This window comes from Hemitrygon akajei, chromosome 20 (assembly GCF_048418815.1).
Source record: "Hemitrygon akajei chromosome 20, sHemAka1.3, whole genome shotgun sequence".
NCBI classification, from domain to species: Eukaryota; Metazoa; Chordata; class Chondrichthyes; order Myliobatiformes; family Dasyatidae; genus Hemitrygon; species Hemitrygon akajei.
The window spans coordinates 21,315,549-21,339,966 of NC_133143.1; the positions used below are offsets into that span (position 1 = coordinate 21,315,549).

The 24,418-nt window shown below is 44.5% G+C and overlaps 1 protein-coding gene and 1 long non-coding RNA gene across 6 annotated transcripts in view; one reads left to right on the forward strand and one right to left on the reverse strand.

Annotated features, from left to right (window-relative positions):
* The window catches only part of LOC140713629 (putative ribosome-binding factor A, mitochondrial), a 98,352-nt gene extending 77,466 nt beyond the window's left edge, over positions 1-20,886 (reverse strand). The window contains exons 1-3 of one of the 5 annotated variants that reach the window (XM_073023983.1): positions 20,666-20,886; positions 9,260-9,435; positions 453-831 (exon numbers count right to left, since the gene is read on the reverse strand). In XM_073023983.1, coding sequence (XP_072880084.1) covers positions 453-828 — 376 coding nt within the window. In that variant the 5' untranslated portion in view covers positions 829-831; positions 9,260-9,435; positions 20,666-20,886. Of the gene's footprint in view, positions 1-452; positions 832-9,259; positions 9,436-19,409; positions 19,932-20,573 lie in introns of those variants that run through there. The other 4 variants (XM_073023984.1, XM_073023982.1, XM_073023981.1 and 1 more) reach the window with 4 other exon arrangements.
* Positions 20,887-21,278: 392 nt separating this feature from the next.
* On the forward strand, positions 21,279-24,107 carry LOC140713630 (uncharacterized). Its single transcript, XR_012095679.1, has 3 exons — positions 21,279-21,866; positions 21,956-22,055; positions 23,564-24,107. It is a non-coding gene; the product is annotated as an uncharacterized lncRNA (long non-coding RNA).
* Positions 24,108-24,418: the final 311 nt, after the last annotated feature.

Sequence of the window (24,418 nt, forward strand, 5' to 3'; positions counted from 1 at the left end):
GTGAGTGAAACTGGTTTCAGAGAGAGTACAGACAGAAGAATGCAGGGGTTGTAAAATGCAGACCAGGAGTCATGACCAATAGGTCAGACTATATGGGTATACTTCACTGCCCGAAGAAAACAAGCAAGCTGAGCCACTGTCACAGATGGACAACCAGATATGTTACCTCTGTTCTTTGCCCAGAGATGCAGCCTGAACTGCTGAATGTTTCCGATATTTTCTGCATTTAACAAATGGCAGGTATTTAAGATTATCATTATTGGACTATTAAAATACCTAAGACTTTACTTTTTTAAAATATCTAGAAGAGCAGATAAAACTTAGCCTTTTACTGTGCTAACATATTTTGTATTAAAAAGCATTTTATTCCTTGATACGAAACCATAAAGTTATATATTCACAAAATTTAGTTCCTGCTCATTTTACAGAAATAATCTGAATCCCCATCCTACCTTCCAAGATATTCCTGGCAGATGCCAACATTAAAGCCATGCCCATATCAGCAGTAGCAGCATCCACCGCATGAGGAGTGTTGGCCACCTTCACCCCAAAACTGGAGATCAAAGGCAGGTCAAGATGGTCCACACCAACACCAAAGTTTACAATCACCTTCAGAAAAGGTAGTGATTTCAGAAGTTCTTCATCTACTCTGGGACAGTACTCCCACACAAAAATGATCTGGATTTTATTTCCAAACTCCTCCTTGTTTCTCTGGAATTCCTCCATACAGATGATTTTGAAATGCTTCATGATGATTTCTGCACATCTTTGTGGGATACCTCGTGTTTCATGAAATTCAGATACCAAAATATAGGCACGATTACTCATGATCTGTGAACAAGGAAAAGAATGAAATCAAAATTATTCATAAATTTTGTTACAGGATTTTCTTCCTGCTTCTCCTTATTTCCCTTGTGTAATTAACCGAAGCAGGAGTGAACCACTCACCATGCAGAATTGCATCATATGGGTGTGAGACAAAGGCAGATGTTTCTCTTCACTAAAACAAAGAAATCATCTTTATACATTCAAAGTTCATGGTAAATTTATAATCAAAGTATGCATATGTCACCATATACTACCTTGAGATCAATTTTCTTGCAGGCATATACAGTGAAATAAAGAAATACAAAAGAATTTATGAAAAAATATACATAAAGGCTGACAACCAATGTGCAAAAGAAGATTGCACAAATTTAAAAATAAGTAAACAAATTTAACTGCAATCACAAGTGTCTGAAAGTGAGTCTATAGGTTGTAAAATCAAATCAGAGTTAAGTGAATGGAGTTATCCATGCTGATAGTTAAAAGGGTAATAATTGTTCCTGAACCTGGTGATGTGGCACCAAAGGCTCCTGTACCTCCTGCGCAATGGCAGTAGTGAGAAAAGAGCATGGCCTGGATGGTAGATGTTCTTGGTGATGGATGCTGCTTTCTTGTGGCAGCGCTCCTGGTAGATGTGCTCAGTGGTGGGGAGGATGGCCTGTGATGGACTGGGCTGCATCCACCACTTCTTGAAGACGTTTCCGTTCCTGGGCATTGGTGTTTCCATACCAGCAGTGATGCAGCCGGTGAGGACACTCTACACTGTACTTCTACAGAAATTTGTCAAAGTTTTAAATGACATGCTGAATTTACACATTTCGTGATATTTTGAAGGATATTCTCACATTAGCTTCAGAGACTGAAATCACAGGGTCATCAGGCTGTGGGGATTTGTGTAGATGCCTCCATGGTCTGTCTGTCAAAGTGAGCATGAAAAGCATTGAACCCTTCTGTGTAAGCATTTAACTAAATCCACAAAGCAAGATTTTAGAACATAGAAATCTACAGCACATTACAGGCCCTTTGGCCCACCACGTTGTGTCGACCATGTAACTTATTCTAGAAACTGCCTAGAATTCCCCTCTATTTTTCAAAGCTCCATCTACCTCTCTGAGAGGCTCTTGAAAGACCCTATTGCATTCCACGCAACCACCACACTCTGTATGAAAAACTTACCCCTGACATCCCCTTGGTACCTCTTTCCCTAAAACTATGACCTTTCATGTTCACCATTTCAGCCCTGGAAAAATGCCTCTGGCTATCCACACAATCAATGCCGCTCATCATCTTATACACCTCTAAAAAGGTCACCTCTCATCCTCCGTCATTCCATGGAGAAAAGGCCAAGTTCACTCAACCTACTATCATAAGGTACGCCCTCCAATCCAGGCAACATCCTTGTAAATCTCCTCTGCACTCTCTATATATAGTATCCACATCCTTCCTGTAGTGTGGTGACCAGAACTGAACACAGTACTCCAAGTGGGGTGACTAAGGTCTTGTATAGCTGTAACAATACCTCACGGCTCTTGAACTCAGTCCCACAGTTTACAAATGCCAACACACCATATGCCTTCTTAACAACACTGTCAACTTACACAGCAGCTTTGAGTGTCCTACTGACATGGCCCCTAAGATCTCTCAGATCCTCCACACTGCCATGAGTCTTACCATTAATATAATATTCTGTCTTCAAATTTGATCTACCAAATCAACCACTTCACACTTATTTGAGTTGAAATCCAACTGCCACTTCTCAACCCAGTTATACATCCTATTGATGCCCCACTGTAACCTCTGACAACCCTCCAGACTATCCACAACACCCCCAACCTTTGTGTCATCAGCATATTTACTAACCCACCCTTCTACTTCTTCATCCGTCATTTATAAATATCACAATGAGGAGGGGTCCCAGAACAGATCCCTGTGGAACACCACTGGTCACCAACCTCCATGCAGAATACAAACCATCTACAACCACCCTTTCTCTTCTGGCAAGCCAATTCTGGATCCACAAAGCAAAGTCTCTTTGGATCCCATGCCTTCTTACTTTCGGAAGGAGCCTTGCATGGGGAACCTTATCAAATGCCTTACTGAAATCCATATACACTACATCCACTGCTCTATCTTCATCAATGTGTTTTGTTACATCCTCAAAGAATTCATTCAGGTTCATTAGGCATGACCTGCCCTTGACAATTCCATGCTGACTATCCCTAATCAGATTATGAACATTTGGAGAGACATAAATCCTGCCTCTCAGGATCTTCTCCAACAACTTGCCCAGCACTGAAGTCAGGCTCACTGGTCTTTAATTTCCTGGATTATCTCTACCCCCTTTCTTGAACAAGTGAACAACATTTGTAACCCTCCAACCTTCTGGTACTTCTCCCGTCCCTATTGATGATGGAAAGATCACTGCAAGAAGCTCAGCAATCTCCTCCCTCGCCTTCTATAGTAGCCTGGGGTATGTTTCATCTGGTCCTGGCAACTTATCTAACTTAATGCTTTTCAAAAGCTCCAGCACATCCACTTTCTTAATGTCTCAAGTGCTTCAGTCCATATTCTGACAATTGCCAAGGTCTTTTTCCCTGGTGAACACTGAAGCAAAGTATTCATTAAGTACCTCATCTACCTACTCTGACTCCATGCAAACACTTCCACTATCGCACCTGATTGGTCTTATTCTCATCCTCTTGCTCTTCACATACGCCTTGGTGTTTTCCTTAATCCTGCTCACCAAGGCCTCCCGTGGCCCCTTCTGGCTCTCCTAATTCCGTTCTTAAGCTCCTTCCCAGCAACCTTGTAATTTTCTAGAGCTCTAACAGTCTCTAGTTTCTTGAACCTTTCATAAGCTTTTCTTAACTAGAGTTTCTGCATCCTTTGTACACCATGGTTCTTTAACCCTTCCATCCTTTCCCTGCCTCAATGGAACATACCTATGCAGAATGCCATGCAAGTGTTCCCTGATCATTTGCCACATTTCTACCGTGCATTTCTCTGTGAACACCTGCTCCCAATTTATTCTTCCAAGTTCCTCCCTAAAAGCATCATATTTCCTCCTACCCCAATTAAATGATTTCCCAAATTATCTGCTCCTATCCCTCTCCAGCGCTATGGTGGAGATAAAGTTGTGGTCACTACCTCCAAAATGCTCTCCCACCGAGAGATATAAACCTGGTTCATTTCCTGATACCAGATCAAGAACAGCCTCTCCTCTCCTCTAGTTAGCTTATTGTATCAGGAAACCCTCCTGAACACACCTAACAAATTCCACCCCATCTAAACACTTTGCACTGAGGAGATGTCAATCAATATTAGGAAAGTTAAAATCTCCCATCACAACAACCCTATTATTATTGCACCGTTCCAGAATCTGCCTCCCCATCTTCTTCTCAAAATCCCTATTGGGAGGGACTATAAAAATCATCCAGTAACGTTATCGCCTCTTTCCTGCTTCTGACTTCCATCCACACTGACTCAATAGACCATCCCTCCATGACTTAATCCTTTTCTGCAGCCATGACACTATCCCTAATTAGCATTGCCACACCCCCACCACTTTTGCCTCCCTCTCCGTTCTTTTTCAAACATCTAAAGCCTGGCACACTCAGTGGCCATTCCTGCTCCTGAAACACCCAAGTTTCTGTAATTTTTTATTTTGCATGTGTGCAGCTGATGCAAAGCAGCAATCCCAGAGTTGAAAGTAAAAAATAATATTTCAAAGAACATGGAACATCCCAAAGTGTTTCCAAAGCACAAAACCTGAACATGCGAGAAACCTGAAATAAAAGCAGAACATTTTAAATAGACAGCAGGTCTGGCCGTGCATTTTATTTCAGATTAGCAACAGCTGCAGTTTTTGGCCTTTGAATTTTCATGAAATGTGATTGATGTTACCTGTTAAATTAACGTCCCGGCACAAATATTGTATGATTGCTGAGTATTTCCAGCATTTCTTGTTCTCACTGCAATTCACACAGAACTATTCCAGGGATTAGTGAGCTCCATCATGCACCTTATCCTCATGCACTGACTACAAAGAGTGTGCCTGCTGTGGCATTGCATCGTAATAGTCAGGACTGTGAAGAATAAACTGAAACTACACGTCAACTCTTACTAGTTGCATCACCTGTCAATGTGGCTCAAGGCTTCACTGTCTTTAAAACTTTTCCATGCCAGGGCAAGGTGGCGTTTCACACACTATGCCTTAGATCCTATAGTTAGGGCCTTAATAAAGCATCATGTACGACTGATGTCACAAGTTTGCATCATTTTTGAAATATATTATTGCAATTACCACAATGGAAACCCAGACTTCCTGCTTAGGTATCTTCACCCCATTCCTCAAGTAATAAATATTGTTGTTCATTCAACTTGGAACATAGAAACACAGAAAATAGGTTCAGGAGGAGGCCATTTGGCCCTTCAAGCCTCCACCGCCATTCAGTATGATCATGGCTGATCATCCAACTCAGAACCCTGTACCTGCTTTCTCTCCATATCCCCTGATCCCTTTAGCCACAAGGGCCATATCTAACTTCCTCTTAAATATAGCCAATGAACCGCCCTCAACTGTTTCCTGTGGCAGAGAATTCCACAGATTCACCACTTTCTGTGTGAAAAAGTTTTTCCTCATCTCAGTCCTAAAAGGCTTCCCCTTTATCCTTAGTCTGTGACCCCTCGTTCTGGACTTCCCCAACATCGGAAACAATCTTCCTGCATCTAGCCTGTCCAATCCCTTTAGAATTTTATACGTTTCAATAAGATCCCCCCTCAATCTTCTAAATTCCAGTGAGTATAAGCCTAGTCAACCCAGTCTTTCTTCATATGAAAGTCCTGCTATCCCAGGAATCAATCTGGTGAACCTTCTTTGTACTCCCTCCATGGCAAGAATGTCTTTCCTCAGATTAGGGGACCAAAACTGCACACAAGTTGGTGCGGTCTCACCAAGGCCTTGTACAATTGCAGTAGAACCTCCCTGCTCCTGTACTCAAATCCTTTTGCTATGAATGCCAACATACCATTTGCCTTTTTCTCCGCCTGCTGTACCTGCATGCCCACTTTCAATGACTGGTGTACAATGACACCCAGGTCTCGTTGTATCTCCCCTTTTCCTAATCGGCCACCATTCAGATTTGTTTTCCTGTTTTCCTATTCTTGCAACCAAAGTGGATAACCTCACATTTATCCACATTAAATTGCATCTGCCATGAATTTGCCCACTCACCTAACCTATCCAAGTCACCCTGCATCCTCTTAGCATCCTCCTCACAGCTAACACCACCGCCCAGCTTCGTGTCTTCCACAAACTTGGAGATGCTGCATTTAATTCCCTCATCTAAATCATTAATATATATTGTAAACAACTGAGGTCCCAGCACTGAGCCTTGCGGTACCCCACTAGTCACTGCCTGCCATTCTACAAAGGTCCCATTTACTCCTACTCTTTGCTTCCTGTCTGCCAACCAATTCTCCATCCACATCAATACCATACCCCCAATACTGTGTGCTTTAAGTTTGCACACTAATTTCCTTTGTGGGACCTTATCAAAAGCCTTTTGAAAATCTAAATATACCACATCCACTGGCTCTCCCCTATCCACTCTACTAGTTACATCTTCAAAAAATTCTATAAGATTCGTCAGACATGATTTTCCTTTCACAAATCCATGCTGACTTTGTCCGATGATTTCACCTCTTTCCAAATGTGCTGTTATCACATCTTTGATAACCGACTCTAGCATTTTCCCCACCACCGATGTCAGGCTAACCAGTCTATAATTTCCCCAGTTTCTCTCTCCCTCCTTTTTTAAAAAGTGGGGTTACATTAGCCACCCTCCAATCCTCAGGAACTAATCCAGAATCTAAGGAGTTTTGAAAAATTATCACTAATGCATCCACTATTTCTTGGGCTACTTCCTTAAGCACTCTAGGATGCAGACCATCTGGCCCTGGGGATTTATCTGCCATTAATCCCTTCAATTTACCTAACACCACTTCCCTACTTTCCCTCAGTTCCTCCATCTCACTAGACCCTCGGTCCCCTACTATTTCCGGAAGATTATTTATGTCCTCCTTAGTGAAGACAGAACCAAAGTAGTTATTCAATTGGTCTGCCATGTCCTTGCTCCCCATGATCAATTCACCTGTTTCTGACTGCAAGGGACCTACATTTGTCTTAACCGATCTTTTTCTTTTCACATATCTATAAAAGCTTTTACAGTCAGTTTTTATGTTCCCTGCCAGCTTTCTCTCATAATCTTTTTTTCCCTTTCCTAATTAAGCCCTTTGTCCTCTGCTGGACTCTGAATTTCTCCCAGTCCTCAGGTGTGCCACTTTTTCTGGCTTATGTTTCTTCTTTGGACTTGATACTATCCCTAATTTCCCTTGTCAGCCACAGGTGCACTACCTTCCCTGGTTTATTCTTTTGCCAAACTGGGATGAACAATTGTTGTAGTTCATCTATGCGATCTTTAAATGCTTACCTTTGCATATCCACCGTCAACCCTTTAAGTATCATTTACCAGTCTATCTTAGCTAATTCACATCTCATACCTTCAAAGTTACCCTTCAGTTCAGAACCTTTGTTTCTGAATTAACTATGTCACTCTCCATCTTAATGAAGAATTCCACCATATTATGGTCATTCTTACCCAAGGAGCCTCGCACGACAAGATTGCTAACTAACCCTTCCTCATTGCTCAATAACCAATCTAGAATGGTCTGCTCTCTAGTTGGTTCCTTGACATGTTGGTTCAGAAAACCATCCCGCATACATTCCAAGAAATCCTCTTCCTCAGCACCCTTACCAATTTGGTTCACCCAATCTATATGTAGATTGAAGTCACCCATTATAACTACTGTTCCTTTATTGCACGCATTTCTAATTTCCTGTTTAATGCCATCCCCAACCTCACTACTACTGTTAGGTGGCCTGTACACAACTCCCACCAGTGTTTTCTGATCCTTAGTGTTGTGCACTATTGATTCCACATCCTCCAGGCTAATGTCCTTCCTTAATCTCCTCTCTAACCAGCAACGGTACCCCACCTCCTTTTCTTTCCAATCTGTCTCTCCTGAATACTGAATATCCCTGAATGTTGAGCTCCCATCCTTGGTCACCCTGGAGCAATGTCTCTGTGATCCCAACTATATCATATTCATTAATAACTATCTGCACATTCAATTCATCCACCTTGTTACAAATGCTCCTCACATTGACACACGAAGTCTTCAGGCTTGTTTTTACAACACTCTTAGCCCTTTTCCAATCATGTTGAAAAGTGGTTCTTTTTGATTTTTGCCCTGGATTTGCCTGCCTGCCACTTTTACTTTTCACCTTACTACTTTTTGCTTCTATCCTCATTTTACACCCCTCTGTCTCTCAGCACTTGTTCCCATCCCCCTGCCACATTAGTTTAAATCCTCCTGAACAGCAGTAGCAAACGCTCCCCCTAGGACATTGGTTCCAGTCCAGCCCAGGTGCAGACCATCCTGTTTATACCGGTCCCACCTCCCCCAGACCTGGTTCCAATGCCCCAGAAATTTGAATCCCTCCCCCTTGCACCATTTTTCAAACCACGTATTCATCTGAAATATCCTCCTATTTCTACTCTGACTAGCACGTGGCACTGGTAGTAATCCAGAGATTATTACCTTTGTGGTCCTACTTTTTAGTTTATCTCCTAACTCCCTAAATTCACCTTGTAGGACCTCATCCCGTTTTTTACCTCTATCGTTGGTACCTATGTGCACCACTACCACTGGCTGTTCACCCTCCCGCTCCAGAATGTCCTGCAGCCGCTCAGAGACATCCTTGTCCCTTGCACCAAGGAGGCAACACACCATGCTGGAGTCTTGTTTGCAGCCGCAGAAACGCCTATCTATTCCCCTTACAATCGAATCCCCTATCACTATAGCTCTCCCACTCCTTTTCCTTCCCTCCTGTGCCACAAAGCCACCCATGGTGCAATGAACTCGGCTGCTGCTGCCTTCCCCTGATGAGACATCTCCCCCAACAGTATCCAAAACAGTATATCTGTTTAGGAGGGAGATGACCCCAGGGGACTCCTGCACTACCTGCCTACTGCTACGCTGTCCAGTGGCCACCCCTTCCCTTTCTGCCTGTGTAGCCTTTACCTGCGGTGTGGCCAACTCACTGAACGTGCTATTCACAACTTTCTCAGCATCGCGGATGCTCCAGTATGAATCCAATCGCAGCTCCAGACGCTCAATGCGGTCTGCCAGAAGCTGCAGCTGGACACACTTCCTGCACACATAGTTGTCAGGGACACTGGAAGTATCCCTGATTTCCCACATGCTGCAGGATGAACAAACCACGGGGCCGATCTCAGCTGTCATGACCTACCCAACACGTTGCCTCAACTTTTGAAACGTTCTCCTTTTAAAGGAGCTTACCCGGCCTTACCTCACTTGGAGTGAACCTCGTCCTCAGCCTCTACTCGCCGAAGCCTCTCGAGACAAAGCCTTTCTACTCTGTCCCCCTCTACTCCGTCACCCGCTCCGTCTAACTGCTCTCTTTAAATACTCCCGCTGCCTCACGGTCCGACTTACACGCGCTTATGCAGTCGTGCCCCCGTTAAACTGCCGAAGAAAATATAAAATCTTTAATAGAATTCCTATTACAATAAGTTAAAGAAATGTTACTGTCATTTAAAAAAAATTTTTAGGTTAGTTAATTTCAATTCCTGTATGCTGTGCTCATTATTTTCAACTAAATAAGGGAAGGATTAAAAGGAGGAAACAAATATATGTAGCTGTAATAGGAAATGGCATGGATGGCAATACCACGGATGGCAATATCTTCTGTTTTAAAAAAGATGCATGAGAGCCAGAAGTGAATGGAGAGTTAGAAAAATTGAAACAGACCTTCAAAGACACTCCGACTTAGTTCACATTCAGGAGCAAGTCCATTGGATACATTAAATTATTTTAGTAATGTTAGTATGTAGACCAGAATATAATGGCAACACTTACAATTCATAGTAACACTCACAAAATGCTGGAGCAACTCAACAGGTCAGGAAGTATCTATGGAAAGGAATAAACTGACTACGTTTCAGGCTGAGACCCTTCATCAGGACTGAAAGGAAGGGAGAAGACCCCAAAATAAGGAGCAGGGAGGGGAAGAGCACAAGCTTTAGGTGACATGTGAAGCCAGAAGGGTGGGGGAGGCAGAATAAAGTAAGAAGTTGGGAAGTAATAGGTGGAAAAAGTAAAGGGCTAGAGAAGAAGGAATCTAATAGGAAAGGAGAGTGGACCATGGGATAAAGGGTAGGAGGAGGGCTCCCATGGGGAGGTGATAGGCAGGTTATGAGAAGAGGTAAGAGGGGAGCCAGAATGAGGAATGGAAAAACAGAGAAAGGGGAGGGAGAAATTACTGGAAATTAGAGAAATCTATGTTCATGCCATCAGGTTGGAGGCTGTTCGTGTGGAATATAAGGTGTTACTTGATTGTGGCAGTAGAGCAGGCCTTGGACCGACACATCGGAATGGGGATGGAAATTAAAATCCTGCTTATTGCGGATAGAGCGAAGATGCTCAACAAGGCAGCCCCCCAACTTATGATGGGTCTCACCAATCTAGGGGAGGCCACATCAGGAATACCAGATACAGCAGATTGTTTGAACACAGAACACTGCCTCACCTGCAGGGATTGTTTTGGGCCCTAAGTGGAGGTGAGGGAGGAGGTGAATAGACATTAATTGCCTACACTAATTCCTTATACCTGTATTATCTACAGATCTGTCATGAATTTGCTCTATGGCGGAGCTTACACAACCCTCTTGGTGGCTTCTCATCTTAGTTCTGATTGGCTGATTGCTAAACCTAACTTTTGATTCTAGATACCTCAGGTAGGAAAATATCATTCTGGCCACTCTTCTATCATGCAGTGTAAGAATTTTGTTCCTTTTAATTAGATCACTTCTTTTGCTTCTAAACTCTTAGTGTATCAACCCATTCTGCATAATTTCTCTCACATAATCACATGTCCATTTTGGGAACAAATCTAGTGAACCTTCACTGCACTACCTCTGCCTTTCTCGTGTGAGGAGAATAGAACTGTGCACAATACTTCAGGCATACAACTGCAGAATGACATTCTTTTTGCAACAAAGGTCAATATATTGTTTGCCTACCAAGTTGCTGGTGGTGTCTGCATTTTAAGTTTCAATAATTTATGTGTAAGGATACATATATCCCTCTGAGTATCAATACTTTTTAATCTCTTGATATCTAAAAAAAATGCTTTTCTATGTTTTTCTATCAAAGTGGATGACTTAGCATTTTTCCATATTATATCCATCTTCCGATCTTCAGCTTTTCACCTGATCTGTTTGTTTCTCCCGAAGGCTCTAACCTTTCTCCTTATACCTTTTACCCCCACCCAGTTTAATGTTGCATTTGCCACTCCCAGCCCATCTCCAATCATATCACAGATATAGACTGTGAAATGCTCGGGCTACAGGTTTGACTACTTGGAAAACCACAGTCACAGCCTGCCATTCAAAAATAACAAAATTTTATCACAAGTTTTGTGTCTGTTAGCAAACCATTGTTACCCACAGTGTTGTATGCTCTAAATTTCCTTAGTGATTTCTCATGTCATTTTATTGAAAGATTTCTTAAAGTCTGAATAAACCACATACGGTAAGTTCCCATTTACCTAGTGTACTCATTGCAAAGTCAAATAAATTTATCAGACTTGATTTCTCTTTCATCAGTCCATGCTGACTACTCAATACAATTATTATTTTCTAAGTGCGCTATTACTGCTTACTTAACAATAAATTCTTGGATCCTCAGGCTAATTATTCTGCAGTCTCATGTTTTCTCTCACTTTCCTTAAAATAATGGGGATATATTTGCTACTTTCCAGTGGGAACCATCTATGCAAATTTGGAAAATGGCAGACAGTGCATCTATCTCCACCGTCAGCTCTTTCTAAACCTTGGAATGCAGGCCACAACCTCATTGGGGTTTAGCTGTTTTCGGGGCTTAGCTGTTTTCAGTCACACCTTTATTGTCGTGTAACCCCTGGGTCGCCTCAGGCATCGCTCAAACTCGTTCTAGTCTAGGGGGAGCAGCCTTCGGCCCCGCCAAACTGGGTAATCAGCTGGTGTGGATGCTGTGTGATGTCCCCGCCTCGCCCAAAAAACAGACAGTACACCTTATGCGATTAAATGAGTACAATTTATAAAGATTACTATAACTAAGCGATTACTAATGATACAGTATAACCATATATAACAATCACAGCACGGAAACAGGCCATTCCAGCCCTCCTAGTCCGTGCCGAACTCTTAATCTCACCTAGTCCCACCTACCCGCACTCAGCCCATAACCCTCCACTCCTTTCCTGTCCATATACCTATCCAATTTTACCTTAAATGACACAACTGAACTGGCCTCTACTACTTCTACAGGAAGCTCATTCCACACAGCTATCACTCTCTGAGTAAAGAAATACCCCCTCGTGTTTCCCTTAAACTTTTGCCCCCTAACTCTCAAATCATGTCCTCTCGTTTGAATCTCCCCTACTCTCAATGGAAACAGTCTATTCACGTCAACTCTATCTATCCCTCTCAACATTTTAAATACCTCGATCAAATCCCCCCTCAACCTTCTACGCTCCAATGAATAGAGACCTAACTTGTTCAACCTTTCTCTGTAACTTAAGTGCTGAAACCCAGGTAACATCCTAGTAAATCGTCTCTGCACTCTCTCTAATTTATTGATATCTTTCCTATAATTTGGTGACCAGAACTGTACACAATATTCCAAATTTGGCCTTATCAATGCCTTGTACAATTTTAACATTACATCCCAACTTCTGTACTCAATGCTCTGATTTATAAAGGCCAGCGTTCCAAAAGCCTTCTTCACCACCCTATCTACATGAGACTCCACCTTCAGGGAACTATGCACTGTTATTCCTAGATCTCTCTGTTCCACTGCATTCCTCAATGCCCTACCATTTACCCTGTATGTTCTATTTGGATTATTCCTGCCAAAATGTAGAACCTCACACTTCTCAGCATTAAACTCCATCTGCCAACGTTCAGCCCATTCTTCTAACCGGCATAAATCTCCCTGCAAGCTTTGAAAACTCACCTCATTATCCACAACACCTCCTACCTTAGTATCATCAGCATACTTACTAATCCAATTTACCACCCCATCATCCAGATCATTTATGTATATTACAAACAACATTGGGCCCAAAACTGATCCCTGAGGCACCCCGCTAGTCACCAGCCTCCATCCCGATAAACAATTATCCACCACTACTCTCTGGCATCTCCCATCTAGCCACTGTTGAATCCATTTTATTACTCCAGCATTAATACCTAACAACTGAACCTGGAACTTTGTCAAAGGCCTTGCTGAAGTCCATATAGACTACATCCACTGCCTTACCCTCGTCAACTTTCCTCGTAACTACTTCAAAAAATTCAATAAGGTTTGTCAAACATGACCTTCCACGCACAAATCCATGCTGGCTACTCCTAATCAGATCCTGTCTATCCAGATAATTATAAATACTATCTCTAAGAATACCTTCCATTAATTTACCCACCACTGATGTCAAACTGACAGGTCTATAATTGCCAGGCTTACTTCTAGAACTCTTTTTAAACAATGGAACCACATGAGCAATACGCCAATCCTCCGGCACAATCCCCGTTTCTAATGACATCTGAAAGATCTCCGTCAGAGCTCCTGCTATCTCTACACAAACTTCCCTCAAGGTCCTGGGGAATATCCGGTCAGGACCCGGAGATTTATCCACTTTTAAATTTCTTAAAAGCGCCAGTACTTCCACCTCTTTAATTGTCATAGGTTCCATAACTTCCTTACTTGTTTCCCACACCTTACACCATTCAATATCCTTCTCCTTAGTGAATACCGAAGAGAAGAAATCGTTCAAAATCTCTCCCATCTCCCTCGGCTCCACACATAGCTGACCACCCTGATTCTCTAAGGGACCAATTTTATCCCTCACTATCCTCTTGCTTTTAATATAACTGTAGAAGCCTTTCGGATTTACTTCCACCTTATTTGCCAAACCAAACTCGTAACTTCTTTTAGCTTTTCTAATCTCTTTCTTAAGTTTCCTTTTACATTCTTTATATTCCTCGAGCAATTCCTTTACTCCATGCTGCCTATATCTATTGTAGACATCCCTCTTTTTTCGAACCAAGTTTCTAATATCCCTTGAAAACCATGGCGCTTTCAAACCTTTAACCTCTCCTTTCAACCGAACAGGAACATAAAGATTCTGTACCCTCATAATTTCACCCTTAAATGACCTCCATTTCTCTATTACATCCTTCCCATAAAACAACTTGACCCAATCCACTCTCTCTAAATCCCTGCGCATCTCCTCAAAGTTAGCCTTTCTCCAATCAAAAATCTCAACTCTAGGTCCAGTCCTGTCCTTCTCCATAATTATATTGAAGCTAATGCTATTGTGATCACTGGACCCGAAGTGCTCCCCAACACATACATCTGTCAGCTGACCTATCGCATTCCCTAACAGGAGATCCAACACTGCCCCATCTCTAGTCGGTACTTCTATGTATTGTTGCAAAAAACTATCCTGCACACATTTCACAAACTCTAAACCATCCAGCCCTTTTACAGAATGAGCTTCCCAATCTATGTGTGGAAAATTAAAATCTCCCACAATCACCACCTTGTGTTTACTACAAATATCTGCTATCTCCTTACACATTTGCTCTTCCAACTCACGCTCCCCATTAGGTGGCCTATAATACACTCCTACCAGTGTTACTACACCTTTCCCATTCCTCAATTCCACCCAAATAGCCTCCCTAGAGGAGCTCTCTAATCTATCCTTCCAAAGCACCGCCATAAGATTTTCTTGGACAAGCAATGCAACACCTCCTCCTCTGGCCCCTCCTACTCTATCACACCTGAAGCAACTAAATCCAGGAATATTTAGTTGCCAATCACACCCTTCCTGCAACCATGTTTCACTAATAGCTACAACATCATAATTCCAGGTATCAATCCACGCTTTAAGCTCATCCACCTTTCTTACAATGCTCCTAGCATTAAAATAGATACATTTAAGATACTCTCCACCTCCTCCTCTCTTTTTATTCCTAGCAATGCATTCAAATTTATTATCCTTTTCTTTCTTCTCCCCTACATCTTCGAGCTGAGCGCATCCCTTCTCCATCACCTGCCTTTCCTCCCTCACACATTGTCCACTTACTTGCTCTACTGGTGAACTAACCTCCTCTCCCATAGTTTCCTCAAATTGATTTCCGTCCCCCCATCTTACTAGTTTAAAGTCTGCCCTGTAGCCCTAGCAAACCTCCCCACTAGGATATTGGTCCCCCCAGGATTCAAGTGTAACCCGTCCTTCTTGAACAGGTCACGCCTGCCCCAGAAGAGGTCCCAATGATCCAGAAACTTGAATCCCTGCTCCCTGCTCCAATCCCTCAACCACGCATTCATCCTCCACCTAATTCCATTCCTACTCTCACTGTCGTGTGGCACAGGCAGTAATCCCGAGATTACTACCTTTGCGGTCCTTCTTCTTAACTGCCTTCCTAACTCCCTATACTCTCATTTCAGGACCTCTTCCCCTTTCCTACCTATGTCATTGGTACCTACATGTACCACGACCTCTGGCTCCTCACCCTCCCACTTCAGGATATCTTGGACGCGATCAGAAACGTCCCGGACCCTGGCACCAGGGAGACAAACTACCATCCGGGACTCCCGATCACCTCCACAGAACCGCCTGTCTGAACCCCTGACTATCGAGTCCCCTATTACTATGGCCCTCTTTCTTCTATCCCTACCCTTCTGAGCTACAGGGCCGTCCTCTGTGCCGGAGGCCCGGCCACTGTCACTTCCTCCAGGTAGGCTGTCCCCCCCAACAGTACTCAAACATGAGTACTTATTGTCAAGGGGTACAGCCACTGGGGTACTCTCTAGTACCTGCCCCTTCCCCTTCCTGACTGTGACCCACCTATCTGCCTCCCGTGGCCCCGGAGTGACCACCTGCCTGTAACTCCTCTCTATCACCTCCTCACTCTCCCTGACCAGGCGAAGGTCATCGAGCTGCAGCTCCAGTTCCCTAATTCGGTCCCTCAGGAGCTGCAGTTCGGCGCACCTGGCGCAGATGTGGACGTCCGGGAGGCTCGGAGACTCCAGGATCTCCCACATCCGACACCGAGAACAACAAGCTGCCCCCACACTCATACTTCCCGAATAACTGAAAATAACAAGGAGAACTAAAAGATAAGCCTACTGTGCCCTCTTCCGCCTAAGCCCTCTGAGCCCAAGCCCTACACTCTGCTCCCGGCTCACTCCGCTGCCCGCAAACGAAGCTGCCCGCTGCTTAAGGCTGCGTTCTTTTTATATCTTCCCTCCTTCCCAGGCCTCCTTCACGCGCCTGCGCAGTCCCGCCTCTCAGAACTCCGATCTGAGAAGCAAGTTGAAAATGGCCACCGCCGCACTTCTTCTCAAAGCCTCGCTGTCCTCTTCCAAAAGAGAACTACCTCACTCCTCCTCTCCTTTTTATATCTTCCCTCCTTCCCAGGCCTCCTTCACGCGTCTGCGCAGTCCCGCCTCTCAGAACTCCGATCTGAGAAGCAATTTGAAAATGGCCGCCGCCGCACTTCTTCTCAAAGCCTCGCTGTCCTCTTCCAAAAGAAGAAAAAAAAAGAAAAGGCGCCAAACTTATCAAAGTCCAAACCACTTCGTGCACAACCGTTGGAGCTCAATTACTGAAGTCTTCTGGCCACCATTCGATCCCCTCCGACTTCCTCGACCCGCCTCCTGGGACCCCCACGGTGGTCGACCAGACACTCCACACTCCTCTGTCTCCGTCTCCTCTCATCACTGAAAACCTTGGGCCGGGGACCGTCGCCCAGTTTCCAGCATCCCGTCCTCTCTCTCTCACTCCATCGCGCCGACTCCCCAAAATCCCCGCCAACAATCAGTTTACAGTCCCAAACAAGCTTCCAGCACTTATCATAACAAAGACGCTAGCATTCCTACTATTAACATAGGCGCTAGCATTCCTACTATTAACATAGGCGCCAGCATTCCTACTTTTAACAAAACAAAGACGCCATTTTGATTACATACACAGTAACAAAGAAAAAGAAACCCCCCGTTACAGTCGCAACACACACAAAATGCTAGAGGAATTCAGCAGGTCAGGCAGCATCAGCATTGTTATCCTCACTGCTTTCGTTAAGCTGATGTCAATTCTTTTCAACCCCTCATGTACACTCTTTTCTTTCCTTGAATATTTGAATCTGTTTGTTGAGAAGAAAAACTTTGGCTAATCTTTTACTTTTTATACATTCGATAACCAGATCTTGAACCAAAAAGCATCTCTTTTGTTCATCACAGAAATTCAGCTTGAGCACAAGGAACACTGGTGATGCTGCTCTGACAATGACGACTTAGGGATCAAATCTTAGAGCACAGTGCAGACAGAAAGGATTAGCTGCTGCTGGCTCTTACTGACACACTAGAGCGAGGGAGATGCAAGAAGAGGACGGCTGGCACAGATTTGAGGAAAGCCATCACCTTCATCAAAGAGGGAGCTAGGCCTTTTGTAACCAAACAACCAAAGCCAAATCTGCTGCTAACAGCCAGGTCCTGGGAGATGAGGGTCGATGTGGGAAGGAGGCTGCAGTTCCCGGAGCTGGTACACACAACCCTCCTCCCGGACATTGTATTGTGGTCAACTGAAGACTGGAAAATAATTCTGGTTGAGCTGACGGTGCCGTGGGAGAAGGATGGGAAGAGGCCCACGAGAGAAAGGCCTTGAAGTACCAGCCCTTAGTGCAGGAGTGCAAAGACAAGGGATGTCAGGCATGGTTGTTCCCCGTGGAGATCGGCTGCAGAGGTTTCCCAGCCAAATCAACATGGTGGTTGTTGTCAGCTCTGGGCCTGGACGAAAGGAGCAAAACACAAGCAGCTCATAGGATGGGAGAAGAGGCAAAACGAGCCTCTAGTTGGATTTGGAGTAGGTGAGAGGAGGGAAGCTGGAAGCCAGGAGCAGATGGGCAGTGATTTGGCCACCAATGCCGGCCCACTAACTGGAGAGTATTGTGGTTAAGGGTCAAACACTCTGTGAAGGTGGGAACCACCTGATGACATCTGCTCCTGGCTGAAGGCTACTGTTACCTCATAAGGTATCTGGAGAATGCACCCTAACAGGTGTATGTAACAAGGCATAATGGTCAGCACCTACTCTGAGGGCCAAGATAACTACTCCTGTGCTGCACTGTTCTGTCTGTGTATTTATGTAATTTTGTTGTGAGATAGGAGTCAATTCAGTGAGGTCGAATGATTGACTATGAATAATATTGACAGTACAGAAGATTACTTCTATAAGTGAGATCACAATGTCCTATTACTAATGAGAGGCCAGGTTGTAACAGTAAAAGGTTTCTGATTTCAAAACTATGCTTGAAAATTTTCCACACCTTTATAATCCTTTTACCTTTACCTGCAAGATGTGAAAATAATAGCACTATGTTAATGATGAACTAAAGGCTTACGCAATATTCAGATATGTGACTATCATTTACTAGCCTTCTTGGACAATTATTAACTTTGTATTATACATAAAATATCACTAAATATTATCTGTAATTATTCAATCATTGCCTTGCCTTCAGCTGATGTGTTAACAACTCTTCTGAGTCAGAGGATTGGAATTTCCTCCGGGCTGCTCCAGCATTTTTGCTACAACTTTACTGAATATGTAGGCTTCTGACCATACTTAGAGCAGTGGTCCCCAACCACCGGGCCGCAAAGCATGTGCTATGAGAAAAATAAAAATCGGCATGTACACGCATGCAGACGTCATGTATGCACACGTCACGCATGCGCACACAGGTGCCCACGCAAGGCTTCGTAGTCACGGTAGTCTTTCTTGGGGTAAACACAAGAGTCCCGTATTTGACTGCTACTTTTGTCTCTTATTTGGGAGTGAGAAAGTTGGCAACCCTACTTGAACACTCCCCGTGGTCAGCAAGAATACTGTCAGTATTAAACCGGTCCGCATTGCAAAAAAGGTTGGGGACCCCTGACTTAGAGCACCGTTATGACAGACAATGGAGCAAGAAATTCACTCACAAGGCCCTGGAATTCCATAAGAATTCTATTTGTTTCCCTCTGTAATATAGTGGGAGACTGATAGAAATTCCAAGCAAAGACTACACACTATACGTAATCCCCATCAATCACAATCAATAATGGAACCTAATACAGACAGACATACTGTATTGATCCCGAGGGAAATTGGGTTTTGTTACAGCCCCACCATTGCAGCATTGTAGATGCCCTTCAACCCCTTATGTTGTACCAACTCATATAAACATATTCTATGATCAGTCTATCCCTTCCTTCCTACATTGTCCATAATCCTCCACTTGTGCCTATCTTAGAATCTTTTAACTGCTCTTATTGTACAAGCATCTACTACCACCCCCAGCAGTGCATTTCAGGCACCCATCACTATGTTAAAAAAAATACCTCAAACACCTCACCTTAGATGTCCTCTGGTACTGGCCATTGTCACCAGGACAGGGGTTCATGGACTCCTTGCTTAATGGTTTTGATTCCATGGCATAAAAAAGGTTAGGAGTCCCTGCCTTAGGAAATCGGAAATCGCTGCTGGGTGTCCACTCTACGCTTGTCATAATCTTATACACCTTTATCCAGGTTCCTCTCAGCCTTTGTCTCTCCAAAGAGAAAAGCTTAACTTACTCAACCTGTCCTCATAAGACACATTCTCTAATTCAGACAGCATCCTTGTAAAGCTTCCACAGTGGAGAGGGACAGGGAGTGGGAGTGGGAGTGAGAGTGAGTGGGAGAGGGAGTGGAGTGAGAGTGGGAGAGGGAGTGGAGTGAGAGTGGGAGAGGGAGTGGAGTGAGAGTGGGAGAGGGAGTGGAGTGAGAGTGGGAGAGGGAGTGGAGTGAGAGTGGAGAGGGAGTGGAGTGAGAGTGGAGAGGGAGTGGAGTGAGAGTGGAGAGGGACAGGGAGTGGGAGAGGGACAGGGAGTGGGAGAGGGACAGGGAGTGGGAGAGGGACAGGGAGTGGGAGTGAGAGGGAGAGGGAGTGGAGAGGGAGAGGGAGAGGGAGAGGGAGTGGGAGAGGGAGAGGGAGAGGGAGAGGGAGTGGAGTGAGAGTGGGAGAGGGAGTGGAGTGAGAGTGGAGAGGGAGTGGAGTGAGAGTGGAGAGGGAGTGGAGTGAGAGTGGAGAGGGACAGGGAGTGGGAGAGGGACAGGGAGTGGGAGAGGGACAGGGAGTGGGAGTGAGAGGGAGAGGGAGTGGAGAGGGAGAGGGAGAGGGAGAGGGAGTGGGAGAGGGAGAGGGAGAGGGAGAGGGAGAGGGAGAGGGAGAGGGAGAGGGAGGGAGAGGGAGAGGGAGGGAGAGGGAGAGGGAGAGGGAGAGGGAGAGGGAGAGGGAGTGGGAGAGGGAGAGGGAGAGGGAGAGGGAGAGGGAGAGGGAGAGGGAGTGGGAGAGGGACAGGGAGTGGGAGAGGGAGTGAGAATGGGACTGGGAGTGAGAGTGGAGAGGGAGTAGGAATGGGAGTGAGAGGGAGAGTGCGTGGTGGGCGGGAGGGTGAAGGTGAGGGGAGAATGTGTGTGGAGGGGAGAGGGGAGAGGGGAATGCGGGAGAGAGCGTGGGCTTGTTCGGAAACACTCACGCCAGCTGTCGCGGTGCGTTAGGAGCCCGTCACACGCAATGCCGAGCTGTAAACAACCCGGCGCCGGCCGCTCTCGCTGGTGCGTGACTCACACAGATCAATAGTTGTTTCGGGTTCTGCGCCCTGCAGTCCGTACTTCAGCGTCTCCGATCTGCCTACTCTACAGGAAAACACACCGCTCCGTGTGGGAAAAGACAACCACCGGAAGCGAGCTTACGGGCCCGTATCGTGACCTCATCTGCCTCAAGCATGCTTCACGCCGTGAGCAACGATCTCACGCATCTCCTTTTGGCATTAAGCATGTGGTTCCTGCTCTTCTTTCCGGTTCATTTATCTGACTCTGAATGACTGTTCAAGGTGAATATATTGCCGGATTATTCCAGTACACTGTCTGGTATCATAAAAGAACACTTTGTGGTAACATTTTGAGCCCTCATGTATGGTGGGCTGTCTAGTTCCCTCCACAGATGCTGCCTGATCTACAAAGCCCCTCCATATTCTGTGTGCGTTGCTCTGGATTTCCAGCAACTGCAGACACTCTTTTGGCTGTGGTAACATCTGCCAAGTTGGCTGCAACCTTCAGCAAGTGTACTTAGTTCAGGAGAAAGTGTCTAAATTGCCTTGCAAGCTCTGGGCCCCATAATCGCAGGTGACAGCAGCACATCACAGAAAGGGTATGATCACATACAGGAGATGCTATGGGATTACAGTGGGTGCTTGGAGGCTGGAGCATCCATCCAGGGCACCCTGTAAGGTGGCTGAAACTATAATGGTGTCCAGAACCGTGGAGAGTTTCATCCTGTTGGTGAGCTTCCCAGTCACCAGTGAGTATGGAAATGGAGGCTACTCACTGAGGGAGATCAATACTGGAATTGCTAAGGCAGCTGGTACACCAGTTGTTTGGCTAGCATTGGCATCAGCCTTCAGAGCCTAGAGTTCTGTGTGGACCTAACCCAAACAGACCGAGGTGGATGTGTGGCTCTGAGTGGAGCTTATTTGCAGGTCTTTCCACAATGGATCCCCTTCTTTGATTGAGTGCCAGGGCAGAGGCAAGACTGTGCATCTCTCTTCTGCAGCTATCAAATTGATAAATTGGTGACAGGCATGAGTATACATAAAGGTCACGTGCATTATGCAGAGTACGTCAGGTGACTATAGTTCTGACAGACAGAGGATAAGAGTGGTTGGGCCACTATGCCTTCTCTACCTCCCAAAGTAAGTGCAAGGCTTCATCTGTAAGAGATTCCATTGGTGTTTCAAGAGGAAGACACCTGTGTGGGTCTCTCAGCCACCGTAAGTGCTGCCCCTTTTAAAGCAGCAGTTGAACAGCTTTTATTTTTAATTTGTGCTGCTTTCCAACCTGAGTCCCTGCTGTTTTACAGTCACATATCTGTCCTGCGGCCATACAGGAGCAAAGTCAAATATGTTGTATACTGATTAAGGACACTAGCCTGCCAAGAGGATCACTTGGATTGAAGCAAGGTAAGTAGTGTCATGTTGTGTCACATCGCTTGCTGAATAGAAAGTTGAGATGCATTTTTAATTGACGTTACATTAACCGGCATATAAAAATCAAGCACTACTGGATTGAATTTTTAGGCTGGAGGCGTTTCAATTTGCCATTATCAGCAGCCAGTTAACGTCATAGCCTCAAATGGGCTTTCAAAATGCATACACCAAAATTCAACTAGAAAGCTCCTGTAAGGATGGAACGGAATTATGTCTTCTATACAAACCCATCCCAGGGTTGACTGTTGAACTACTGCCATGCAGATAAAAGCCTTTGCTGATTCCACAGTGTGCCAGAGAAATAATGGGAGAGATGGTTTTGCATTCCAGAGATTTGTCAGGGGTCCCTCTCCCAGCTTCTCCACCAAAGGTACACCAAGTCAAATGAATAATTTGTTCTGTAACTGCGTCCATCAGGCTGCTGGGAAGATGGAAGTAGTATGCCAACCGCAGGGCGAATTTATATGCCGAAGTAGGGATAAGGGAATACAAATCGCTGTTGTTCCAGGAAGGGAAAGAGTGGATATGAGATGGATCTGGTAAATCAGGTTAAGGAAAATTCCAATAGCTATATTGAGTGCAAGGTTGACCAGGCAGAGAGTAGGTCCCTCTTCGAGATCAGTAGATCCACTAATGTCTTGAGCCAGAGGAGATGCGTGATATTTTTAATGAACGTTTTTCTTTGGTGCTTACTGAAGAAAAAACTTATGGTTGCACAAAAAGTAATGAAAACAAGAGGAGCTGAAATAGGATCCAGTGCTATTGTGCAAGTGGAGGTGTTTTGGAGGACATGTATATCACCAGAGGGGAGATACTTACAGTTTTGCAGTACGTTAAGGTGGACAAATCCCCAGAATGTGACTGTTGGAGGCTAGAGAGCAGATTGTGGAGCTCTTGGAGAGATATTTGCTTCATCATTAGCCACTGGTGTAGTTCCTGAACACTGGAAGGCGGTTAATGTTATTCAGCTGTTTAAGAAGGACAGCCAAGACAAGCCAAGGAACTACAGGCTAGTCAGCCGGAAATCAGTAACGGGAAAATTACTGGAGGGAACTTTGAGGGACAGAACCTATCAGCACTTGGATAGACAGAGGCTGATTAGGAGTCAGTATTGCTTTGAGCGTGGAAAGTTGAGTTTGAGCTTTTTATACTGTTACATACCCCATGGGTATCTTGCGACTGTCTTATGACCATGATGTAATTGAGTATCTGGTGAGCATGATGTAATGGTCTTGTGATGGTGGGGTGATGTAATTTCCCACCAGTGAGAGGTCACATGATGTAATTTTCCTGCCAGTGAGAGGACATGTGATGGCCTGTTCCAACAGGTATAAAATGGGAAAGCCTTGCTGTGACGCAGGTTAGTTCATGGTTTAATTCATCAGTTACTCCGTTATGCTGCATATTTGTCTCATGACACAGTTTTGTTTTAAAGTGGAGTTTTAATTTCTATCGTAAGTCTCAAAAGTTATTGCCGGCAGTTTCGCCACAACGCTGCCAGTTTCAGTCCAGTCGGAGAGTGAAGAATTTACCCAAGTACGGAAAACCCGAAGGATCAAGTAAAGCTGGTGTTGTCAACAGTAATACAGGATCGACCTTATTTAATCTTCGTTCAAAGAGATAGTAACCTGCATCCGAGATAATCGCTGCTGTAAGAGCAGAAAGGATTGGGGCAGCGTTATTCACCAAAGAAAAGGTCAGTTCTTTTAAGCTGTTTTTATTTCCTTTGTCATAAATCCTTTGGGCAAGGCATGTTTCGGCTGGGATCAGCAGTAACATCACATCATCGAGGAATTCGTTACTTCAGGAAAGTCTCTCCTAATTGACTGTATAAATCACTTGGACTTTTGCATTTAGCGCTTTAAGAACTGTGTTCGCATTTATCACTTTAAGAACTGTTCGAGTTGCCGTATAGCAGTTAACTTCTGGTTAAATTAGTCGTTTATTTACTTTTCATTTTTACTGAGCAGTGTTTGATAAATGTTTTATTCGTTTATAAAAAACCTGTCTCAATTCTATATTCCTTGGTGCCATATCGTAACAATACATTTAGCGTATATAATTATAATTTATAGTCTATTTATGTATTACACTGTACTGCTATCACAGAACAACTAATTTCACAACATATGTCAGTGATAATAAATCTGATTTTGATCATTATTTATTCAGCGGTTTGATCAGGACACGACTGCACAAGCGCATGGACGTCAGCTGGTGAGAACAGCGAGAAGAGTTTAAAAGGAGACAGCCTTATAGAGCAGAGGCCAGAGGAGCAGGCGTCGGAGTAGAGGGAGACAGAGTAGGAAGGCTTTGACAATAATGGGTCAAAGCGA